Source organism: Meleagris gallopavo, chromosome 14 (assembly GCF_000146605.3).
Source record: "Meleagris gallopavo isolate NT-WF06-2002-E0010 breed Aviagen turkey brand Nicholas breeding stock chromosome 14, Turkey_5.1, whole genome shotgun sequence".
Lineage (NCBI taxonomy): Eukaryota > Metazoa > Chordata > Aves > Galliformes > Phasianidae > Meleagris > Meleagris gallopavo.
In genome coordinates, this window is record NC_015024.2 from 15,660,276 (window position 1) to 15,672,125 (window position 11,850).

The window sequence follows — 11,850 nt, forward strand, 5'->3', positions numbered from 1 at the left end:
CAGTAGTACAATAAATAGAAGGAAATTATCTAATATCCCTAATCTGCTAGGAATCATATCAAGGTGGAGGTCTTATACACATTATGGCTAACAATTACGGAAAGAAAATTAACTCTTGCAAAACTCCACACTTTCTCAAATAAACCCTGGCCATACCGAGAGCGCTTTGCTGCCCTTCCCTGCTATCACTGCAGAGGATCGCTGGCCCCGTTCCCTGCTGGTGTCAAGCAGGAAACATCCACCCGGGTCAGAGGAGCGGGGCTGACAGCCACCAGCCAGGGGCCGGGGCCCCACCTTCTGCCAAGGCACTGCAGCTCCGGCCTGCCACGCTGAGCGTGACACAGCCACAGCACTGCCGTTTGCTTTTTAAATAAAACATCACCGGGCAAAGCGAAGGGCAATAGCAACTATTTTTATTAAATTCCTCCTATTGCTTTTTTTGTACTTTCAACACCCCATCGATCTTTGTACTACAACAAACTGCATGCCTACAACTGTACTGACAGGCAAGTTAATTTTTCTTCTATCCAGAGAAAATCTATAACTTTGAGAACGGTTAAACAAACAAGTGTTTAGCTATAGTGGAACTCGGAGTTTCCATTTCTCTGCCACAGCTTGCTCAGACAGATCCAGCTGTTGCAACAGCACTGGATGAATGTGAGCTGCAGCAACGGTTATACTGCAGTTAGAGCAATGTTTGCCTCCAGAGATGCTCATACTCCAAATATACACAGAATCATAGAATCTTCAGAGCAGGAAGGGACCTTTAATTAATACATAGTCCATGTGTGTATGTGTGTGTATATATATATACATGAGTGATATTTGTATTCTGTGAAACAAAATAAATTACAGTAGTCTGTATTTTACCTATTTGCCATCTGAGTGCAAAGTTGGCATCAAAAAAGAAGGAACATAAAAACGACTTTATATAAATCGAGTGATGCCTGTGGTTGTCTTCTCAGCCATCCCAAGAAAAGCTCCTGAACGCGCCCTACTTTGAAAAGCCAGGATATAAAAGTATACAAGGCCCATTGTCCAAGAAAGAATTTAAAAGCAACACGCGCTGCCAAACTGCGCTCCCCACCCAGTTACCAAACACAGGATACAAGTCAGTTTGTTTACTTCTCACAATTGAATGCATACAAAAAAGGTCTCAGTGCAGTCCTGTTGTCAGGTCAGTAGTCAGTGTTAAAATGCTGAAATACCCTGATAAAACTCGCATTTTTGGTCCCCTCCCTGAAGCTGCTGTCAAAGGTCTGTTTTCCTTTCTTCGGTCCCTCCCTGCAGCCTAACATAAACTGTCACAACCGCTGGAGGAACACGGCCGTGCCCAGGAGACGTCCCGCATGGCCGGGCCTGGAGGCCGGGGGGCAGCGCTGTGGCCATGAGCCCCCGGGTTGGGCCCTTCCCTCTCCAGTGTGGGGCTGTGGGCACAGGGTGTATATGCCTCCTTTTGGGATGGGGCAGCAGCAGCAGTCGTGCGTGCCATGATACAGAATGACGTAGATTGGCAGACCTGCTCCATCTGTCAGCGTACAAAGCCTCACCGTGTCCGCACCGCGGCCACCAGGCCACACGAATGCACTTTGTGACCCACTGTGCATGCTAATTCAGCCAGAATAACCTCCTCCATGCAGGAAAAATGGGGCCAAGCAAGCCTGCTCTGGAAACGGGCCTCTGTTGAAACCCTCAGACAAAAAAAAAAAAGAGCCGAGAAAAAGCTGGAGAGACTCAGGCCCCTTGTTCTGCTCCCCACTACCATGTTAAATTGCTCTTCTTAGAACAGGAAGGAGTCTTTTCTTATTGTTACTTTCGATAGTGTAATATCAGAAGTGCGACCACAGTAAACCAGTGTGTTAGATATTGAAATGCCATCACATTGTCTAACTTGCCTTCTCGTCTTTTTTAACACAAAGTATTTTTCTCCAAGCTCCAAGCCCTCATCGTTGTGTCTGAGATGCTCTCCTGTCTGACAACAGCAATTTAGAAGAGTTAACTTTTATCGTTCATTCTGCTGTGTAACTTTCCCCTTCAAATTTCTTTATCTGCCCTCTGAGCTCATCTGAACTTTCATGTTCTCCCAGCATGCAGGCTTGCATTCAAAACTATGTCTAATAGACCAAATAAGAGGTTAATAAGAAGTGGCAACAGAAAGAAAAAATACAATCCCTGGTAACTGATAAGAATGACAGTGGCAGCCCTTTATTGTTTGTCTTCAAATATAGAGTTAAAGATCTTTAAAAAACTAAATTTTGACGCCTTTGAAAAGAAAGAAGCACAAAATAACAACAGGGGGTTATTGCCTGCCAGCCACAGGGGAGAAGCTCCATAATTCTTATTCTCCCTTTTGAAGGCTGTTAGAAATCTGATTCAAAAAAGCAACAGCAGAAGGAGAAAGCCTCTTGAGGCTATCGCCATTTCCTGTGATCATGCATAATGCGTTTCAAAAGTGGGTTTTTACCAATTCTGTTGATCAATTGCACCTCCTTCATATTCCCTCTTTTTTCTGCTGTGTTTACATCTGATGTGACTCAATGACAAGCGCTGTCTGAGACTGTGAAACAGACCTGTCATGTTGATTTATGGGCGCATCAAACCACGACTTGTCCAAACTGAAGCTCGCAGTTCATTAATTAGAGAGTTGTGACTTTGAAGTCAGCTTTCAGACTGTGGTTTTTAACATTTGGCTTAATTTATATGCTCTTGAATGTGGATCTCTAAGGAAAAAACTGAAATTCCCTTCTTGTCTTTGAACTTCTTTTGACCGCACAATAATCATTTCTTTGTCCAGAGTGATGCCTGCATCCCAGAGTCATTAACGCGCATTGAACTGCCACTGATGAGTAAGCCCTACTGAATTAGAAAAACAGCCAGCAAAACAAAGCTGAGAGCATTCTGCACAGTGATATCTCACAATTACATGCCTTCCCTCCCTGTGCCATTTCCATTTTAATTACTGTTAGTCCTTTAGATTTACATTTTAGACACTTTTTAATCTGTTCCCTTTTTATTATAGAGGCGCCCGTAAGCGCGCTATGGCTAAGGTTGTGTCAGCGTTTTCATTATAAACCCCCTGTTTTCAGGGGTTTATAACTCAGCTGGAAAAATTCGCTCCGGGTTGAAACTTGGCACAGGTGGCATGATCCACCAAAATTTGGGAGGGTGAGAAACTGGCATGTGCTTCGAGCACCGTGAACAGCAACGTAACCGCTGCTGCTATCGGTGGGCATCGCACAGCATCTCGTGCCAAGGGGCAGCTTTCTAGGACCTACACTGGTCAGTGGTGATGTCAGGTGGAGGTCTCAAACTCCTCAGGACCACAGATACCAGGGTGGTACCTTCGCGTGTTATTATAGCAAAACTGAATTTTAGCACACCAAAATCAACAAAGTGAGACAGTCAGAAAGGAGAAGTGTGTTTTCCGTATGTGCAGAAAACCACCTTCGCCATCCTGTTCCCAGCATGGACCGTGGAGGCATCTGTGCAAGGTCTCAAGACATTGTGCATCACAAGGTGCTGCAGTTCCCAGGCACAACACCCTGCAATGAGATGGCATTCCTGTCCTACCTTGGCATTTCAGCTCTTGTTGCTCACTACAAACACTGCCTGAGCACAGTCCCTTCTGCTGAGCCCATGCTGCAAGCAGCCTGCAGATAGAACCTCTCTGGCTGAAAACTGCAAGTTCAAACTCAATCTCACAGAACTCTCTGCCTGGAGAGAACAGCCCCATAGCTAGGCCTGCTTCTTTGCCCCCTCCCCTCTACAACATAACTAACTTCCAAAAGCACTCTCCCAAGATACAAGTCCAGATGCTTGCTCCAGTACTCATACTGAACATCAAGGCGTGCTCCCCAGCTATAAAATATGTGGCAGCAAGCAAATGGAAAGCACAGGAAAATACAGGCGAAAACAGGACAATAACTCTAAATCTGAAAGCTGAGACCCGATAGAGTCAGTTCAGTTGTGCCATCATTTATAAGATGAATGACAGCTTAATAGCCACTAGACAGTCCTCTGGGATCTGTGGTTTGAAAGTAAAATGGGTATTGTCTGTACCTCTTTAGGCTGTTTTCCAGCATGTTGTTGCTGTAAAAGTTGAAGCTGCAACTGTTCCTGTTGTTTCTTATAAAACTCTTGAAGCTGCTGCTACAAAGAAAAGGAAAGATGGTAAGTAACAAAGTGGAGAGCCAATTCAGTGTCCCTTTTGGTGTAACACACAAACTGTGATTTGAAAAATAGCATCCTTTTATCTGTAATGGTCTGACCTTTAGTTTGAAACTCGACAATAAATTCAGTGCACACTGACTATTCTTGGCATTATCGTTTGAAAAGTAATCTCCAAAATGAACTGATGAAAAACATACCATTTTCTACACAAACTAATTAAAATAAGGCAAGGAATGACCTTTGATTGTAACAACAAAGCCAAAATGCCCTTGCTGAGAGAGCCTGGCGAATCTCTGTTGTGAAACACACATGCTTTCTAAATGATAGGGTTTGACTATATTAAGTGTTGTTCAATACATGCACAGACATTCTGGGAAACACTCTCCCCCTCCCTGCTTCAACCACACACCGCACACGCTGCACTGTGGGATGAAGGCAGAGGGGAGGGGACACACAAGGTGCAGTCTGGTGGGTGCTCTTGCCAGCCTGACTCATGAGCCCGGGCCAACGTGAACCCCACAGTAACCCAGGGACAGCACACAACTTTCAGCTAAGAAAGGGCTATGCATTAATGCAGGACACAGAGGAACACCAATGCACTGTGCAGCGCATGTTGGCTGAAATTAAACGGACCGAGGCTTGCAAACCTCTTCAGTTTCACTGTCACTGTTTCAATGGCCCTTTACGGTCCCACGTGGATGTAGCAAGGTCTAAAATGGGAAATATTACCCTACTACTTCATTTATTCCAATTAATCAGGGCACGCCGTACTTTCGGAGGGATGCAGGCAAAATCAACAGGGACATCTGCTGAAGTCCTGACACTTAAATATGCAGCTGTATTATTTAGCTGATCTTGGAAACGCTCCTAGCACTGCTCCCTGGATTTGCTTCCAGTAGCTATTTCTAGAACTAAAAACAAAAGAGCAGTCGGTTCATCTCAGAGCGTGGCTGCCCTGCAGTACAGACCCTGAGACGTGGGCAGCCGTCTTCCCCAGCAGGCAGCACGAGGCGAAGCCCCCCACCCACCAGGGGCTGCAAAGACAACAATTACCTGTTGAAGCATGAGTGCCTGCTGCTGCTGGAGCAGGACTTGGAGTTGCTGGGGAGTTAGCACTTGTTGCTGGAGGATCTGCTGCATTTGCTGGGGAGTGATCACTTGAGGTGTCATCATAGCCACCGACACGGGAACCTGCAGGGGACACAGAATGGTGGTCAGGGAGCAGCACAGCGGGAGGCACAATCCTGCCCTGAGCACAGAGGGACCCGCGCTTCCCAGCCACCCAGCTTCCTCTCTGCAGAGCATTATGACAACGGGAATTCTTTAGACAGCAATACAGCAAAACCTGTTAAGATTTATTTATTTTTACAAGGAACTGTCAGCTCAGAGCATTCCCTCCTGGAAAGCCCCTCCCTGCCGTACAGAAATCCAAGAGCCGAGTATCCCGTGCTGATGGGATCTAGGCCCTATTACGACAGGTTTTTAAGAAAATTGAAGGAAGGCTCAGCGATGTGAATAACAGCACTACACTCCCATGCAATTTTAACAGAAAGGCCCTACTGCGATGTCTTTACCATTCCATATTCACCCAGCATACAGATGTCTTCAATTCTTTCATATTATGTGAGATACCATTAAAAGCCGCTTTCCATGACATTTCAGTGACAAACAGCTACAGTGATGAACTTGATAGCATTTCATATTTGCAACTGTTAACACGTTTCTGCACGGGCATCTTTGCAAGGAACCTGTACACTGTATCTGAAAGGATGATGTCTTGTTCAGATAAAACACTGACATTAAAATGACAGGCTGTCTTGGCCAAGGTTACACAAATTGTATTCAAGCGGATACCTAATGACAATGCTATGAATTCTGCAAGCTTTCTAGAATGTAATTTAGCTATTCAAAATAATCACTGCACTTGTGTTTAATTTGCAGACTACATGAGAACCATTTTGTCAGTCCTAGTAATGCAAGAAGACTATTTCCCCAGAAACCCACCCCTCTATCCTCCACCCCAAAAAAGGAAAAGGAAGAAAAAAAACAATGGAAGAAAAGACAAAACCCTGTGAGTTTTAACAGTAATATTTAAGCACCTTACTTTTCTATAGTTTCAGATCAAATACGTGACAGCACAAAACTAAAAGCAGTAAAGGATATACTTTGTTAAAAAGGATCTCCTGTCATCTCATGTATTACAATAAAAGGTAATAACATGTTTAGCACTTTTTCTGTGCACCACTTTTTAAAAAATCAGCAGACAATAGCTGATCTGAAGATAAAAGAGCTTAAAAAAAAGTCTTCCAGGGTACTAGTAAGCAAGGGAGAAATGCAGTATTAATTTTATGTAACATAATGTCTTAATGTGCAGTTTATCTTGACTTTTTCACATGATTTGTCCTGTCATTTGCATAGCAAGCTCTCATTCCTAATTTCACAGTCATTATGCACTGATGTCCTGATTTCTCAGCATCACTAATTTTGATGAACTAAAAATGGTTCCTGAAGGTCAGACTTATGTACAGCACACATCGCCCTGTGTTGTTGTGTACATGCCATGCGCCGGGGCCAGACCCTGCCTACAGAACGTGCTGCAGACACATCCAGCAAACTGACATCCCATTAACGCGGCGCAGAGCGAATCCCCTGCGTCCCAGCACGGACCTCGTGCTGCCCACACTGGGGCAGGCAGGTGTGAAGGCTGAGGAACAGACAGTGAAGGATGGACACACTCGGTCCCTCTAAGACTGCATCCATGGGAGAACCACCAACCTGGCAGTGCAGTACCGCCGCCCCCAGCTCTAACGGCACCGACCCACTGGAACAGGGAACCCCATCGACTCACAGGATCTTAATCCATACGCTGTTAGGAACTTTTCTGGCAGCAGAAAATTATTTCATTAAATGCCGTAGTCAGTATCTTAGCCCCGAAGCCTGACTCACCTTCATTATTCCCATCCCCAGAGAAGTTTACTTTACCCTGGGGTTTGTACTACCTTACATTGAAGTTGGACTGAGCAAACAGAAAAGGAAGCATGTTTAAGTACGTTTTCTGTGCCATTCTTGGAAGATATACAACACAAATACTCCTCGGTCAGATTTATGACGACAAGCAGGGATACAGACAGGAATAGGGTGGGGTGCTGTAAACCCTACATGCGGGTGATTAATACGCAGGGCCGCATTCTGCCAGCAGCTATGTGGAGACAACTCCCATTCACTTCCACAGCTCTTTTGCACATTTATCTCAGGACAGATCTCAGGATTCGGCCCTGCCTTTGAACGGCGGCCACGTACCTTCCGGTGAAGAATCTCCCAGCTGCTCACGCTCTGCTCAAACAGCAGCACTTAACCAGGGAGGGAAGCAACGTGTCTGTGTGTATACAAACACTCACAAACGTGTGAATAAACAAGGCCCACCTAGCAATACAGGTCTGCGTTGCTCTGCTCGACCTTGTTCTACCGGCTGCAACCACATCTTCACACCCCGCCTGTGGCTTCAAGAAGGTCCTGCCTCTCATCTGTCAGAGCAGGCAGCAGCTGCGCTTCCCCTGAACTCCGGCTCATGGTGGAAGCATCCTACAGAGCAAGGAAATTCAAATAACCCAGAAACCGCCGTGTTAAAAACGACACGCGCCCCAGACAAGCGTGGGCACACCTACCGTTGGAGGCCTTTAAACAGTTAAGAATTATGGCCTATATATCCACTCTCCTAACTCCCAACGTCCAACTTTTTCATGTAGCTAGTCCCTAGTAATACTGGGAATCAAAGGGCATGCAGCTCCAGCAATAGGCTATTATAGCCCACACTTTATTACCCATTACTACCGAGGTCATTAGCGGTAAGAGTGATTGTACCGGTCTTAACCTATTGATCATTGTAACTACTATCATTTAATCCCGTGTTGAATGTCTGGAAAGCTGCTAAAGGCACACCAGAGAGAGTGCTTTAGCGATGAGAAATATAGCCAAAGCTTGGAAATTACACTTTGATTCATAAAATCTAGCCAGTGGTTTAAATCAATAGTATTTAAAACAGTCATGTAAGTTCTTAACTACGGCTCTCTAATATTTATGGGTCCCTTTTTGAGTGTATTCAGTCAAAACTAAGCTTTATTTTAGATACTGCGCAATATACTTTGCATTACGTTAGATAAAAAATATTTATTTCTGATATTTTGTCTGATAGTAAATGAAACCTAAACTGAAGGCTATAAATTAATTGTAGATTTCTATCTCTCAGATGTCAACTTAAATGTGTTGCCAAAAAAATTACAAACCAACTTTGAAAATGGCTTAACTGTTTAAGTACATGAAAATGAGTGTGTTTTATGAGTTAACAATGAATCACAGAAGGCAGTTTATGAAGAACTAAAATAATTCCGTCTTACTGCCTTCAGGGAGTTGAAGTTCAAATTAAAGTACTGGCAGATGTATTTAAAGAATGCTAACTTAACATGCAGGACAGAAATCAATCTTTCTTCCCTCTCCTCGCCCCCCCTCAGTTGTTTATTTCTGTTTTCTACATGAAACACGATTGTTGTTATTGATATGATTAATGAACCACTCTTGGTATTGTTGACTGATAACAATAGGGTGTGGTAGATACCCAGCTGCATGTAAACCTGGCAGCAAAGGTAAAAATACAGCTGCAAGTCAGTTTTGGGAGCTGTGCTAGTACAGACCTGCTGACATGCTAATAGCAGCAACGGCAAAAAACGTCTTTAATACTCAAAATTGTTTTCAGCCACACTCTGTCTCCCGGGTCCCTCTGCCACTGCTCCACACCTCCCAAGCCTGCCTGTTCTCTCCCCACCCCGAGCTCTGCTCGCACGGGTGGGGAACCTTGCACAACTTGGGCCAAGCTCGCCTTTCACTTCACCATGGACTACAGCCGGGATGCATTTGTCACCGCCGCGCACTGCTCAGACAAGTGTCACGGGGATGGAAATGATTTAGACCTACTCAATCATCTACGTTCCCCCATTTTCTCTGATATTAATATAATTAAATACTAGCCAAATAATTTCAAGGAGTTCAATCTTATATGGAGTGCAGAAAAAAAAAAAAGCATGCATTTTCACACAACGTGCCTTCATTGCTGGGTGCGGTGCTGGCCTTGTCAGCTACTAGCAGGCACGCACGGAAGCTGGGGAGCATCTCCTCAATTCGCAGAGAACAGCTCTGCCAGAAAAGCCCCTTCTCCTGTGCTGTGTGCTCACACTTGAATTCAGGAAGTCCTCAGAGCAGGCACCTTGCATTTCCAAATGGCAATTCTTCAGTTAAAGATTTTGTGGTAGAAGTGACATGGAGCAGAACGCAGCCCAACACCCAGCGAGTGGCTGAGGAGCAGTTAAAGGTGTTGGACTGCCAGAAAAATAGACACGGCGAGGCAAACCCAAACAATTCCCTCGGCTGCTTTATTAGAAAGCTATTACGTGTGAGACTTCTTGCAATTCAAAAAAATTTCTTGACCAAAAGAATGTAAAATAGCTGCACTCGTGTCACAGCAGAAGAGAAAGCACAGCCGTGCTGGCAGAGGGAAAAGCTCGGTGCCACAAAGCAGAACCCAGCAGCACAGTGCTGAGCACAGGACTCTGAGCCTGAAACCTCTGTGACATGAGACGTCAGCCTGCAAATAACAGCCAAAAAACGCTGCTGAAAGAATTGTGCAGGCAGAAGCTGCCATTCTGGTTCATTATGCAAAACGGAATCTCACTTTTAGACTCGGTTATTCTGCCGTGATGCTGCACAACACATTAGGACAGGTAATGTTTATTATATTAACGTGAAATCAGCTAAGTACTTCGTCATTAGCATAACTGTTCTCTCCGTAACAATGCAACTCCCTATTAAAAAAAAAAAAGGGGGGGGGGGAAAGCCTCTTTAAAATTAAATTAGCATTTTATTATTCTAATTTTGTTTATTATATTTTATCAGGAGAGATCATCTGCCTGTGACCCGCGGAAGGCAGCACTATGGACTGTCCTGGCACTGCCGGCACCTCAGGATCTCTGCTTTCCTCTCCGCTCTCTTCCAGCAAAGGAAAATTGGGGATATTTTCATATTTGTTTACAGAATGAAACATCTGATCTTATCTACCACTTCTCATGCATACCGGGCTTCTCGCTAAGTGCCAGGATAATTGTTTCTGCTATAATAAATACCCATTTAATTTGCATAAAAATATAAAGTTTACATAAATTAAATCCTCTCTACATCTAACATTTGTCAAATACAGACTGAACTGGAATGCACACAACCAAACACCCATTTAATAAACGCAGCAAGATTTCAACCTTGAGATTACCATCATCATTTTTCACATTTTAGAAAGTTACCATTTTTATTTGCTGCTCCGTAAAGAAAGGAGAAATTCACAACCTGCGATGCATGCCTCCTAGCAGTGGGCTCATTTTGCAACCGTTGAAAAACATTAAATAAATAAATAAACAAAAACAGAAGGAAAATAAAAAATCAGTTTTTTTTTTCCCCAGGAGTTTAGGAAATGTTAGATCAGCATATTCTGCCCCGAAACAAACCAAAAGCAGCCCTGCTTAGAAACACCCAAAACACCCCTAAAGCCCTCGAAAACCCTCAAAAGCTCCTCTCACCCCAGCACTGAGAAGGATCACCCTGTCAGACTCCTCACATCTGCGTGCTCACTCACTAACATCCAAGGAGAGCTTAATGGAACAATAGAAGGCGGCGATGGAAGCAGCAGCAGGGCTGTGGGGCACAGCTCGGTGCCAGGGCAGCCCGGCCCCGTGGGCAGCCAGCAGCTCCGGCAGCAGCTCCAGCGCTCCCACTGCTCCGTGCAGCGCTGCGAGGCTGTGCTGTGCCTGCCAGCAGAGCCTTGCTAACACTTGTAAACTTTACTCGCTCGAAACGTGCGTGTTTTCACACCTAGCGCAGGCACCTACGGCCGCACGGCGCAGCTGAGCGCAACGCTGCAAATTAGATTCTAATGAGAAAACATCAGTTGCTTCTCTGACAATCTTGCCATTCGCTGATTTACTTCTAATGAAGACGCACTCCAAGCGACGAGTTCGCCGTGTGAAAGGTCAGAACACGCTGAAAAAAACGCCTGGCAAAAATCAAGGCAAATGGGGAACCTGCAAAGAAACCTTCTCATAACGCGGTGTGGCAATTAGAGTAATTGTGCAAAGAGCCGTCTTCGGGAAAAAGTACAAGAAATTAAGCTGCCACGACTGTAACAGGTTAGATGAAAATCAAAATTTAATGTATTCTCCCTTGTGTCATCTTGTTTTGTCAAGACATCAAATAGAATTGGAAAGTACAAAATAACAAGCCCTTGAGAAATCACAGAAGCCGACCTTTTTGATGTTGTTGGTTTACCTTGTTCTCAGTTATTTGAACAATGATGTTTCAGATTTAAGGGCAAGATAAAGCTTAAAAATTAAAACCCGTTGTCAGTTTGGGGAGGGGGCTGCTGTCCCTCCCAAATAACAGCATCTTACCTAATCACTGTGGGCAAATCCGTCCCAAACTAGTGCGGGGAGCAATTAGCAGGGCCACTGATTTGTGCAACGCTCGCTCTGCTTCTTCTGCCATTCATTCTACCTCAGCACAAGCCCTACGGATCCTCCTTCTAGCAGAGGAAAATGTGCTGGAAAGGCAGAAAAGAAAAAAAAAGGAAACAAAACAAAACAAAAA

The 11,850-nt window shown here is 44.6% G+C and overlaps 1 protein-coding gene across 6 annotated transcripts in view; it reads right to left on the minus strand.

The window, feature by feature from the left end:
* FOXP1 (forkhead box P1) overlaps nucleotides 1-11,850 on the minus strand; it is a 301,896-nt gene that overhangs the window by 65,073 nt on the left and 224,973 nt on the right. For 4 of the 6 annotated variants that reach the window (XM_010718724.2, XM_010718728.3, XM_010718723.3 and 1 more), the window contains 2 exons: nucleotides 5,224-5,361; nucleotides 4,060-4,149 (listed from right to left, as the gene is read on the minus strand). In XM_010718724.2, the coding sequence (XP_010717026.1) occupies nucleotides 4,060-4,149; nucleotides 5,224-5,361 (228 nt within the window). The remainder of the gene's footprint in view (nucleotides 1-4,059; nucleotides 4,150-5,223; nucleotides 5,362-11,850) is intronic. The other 2 variants (XM_010718729.3, XM_031555618.1) reach the window with 1 other exon arrangement.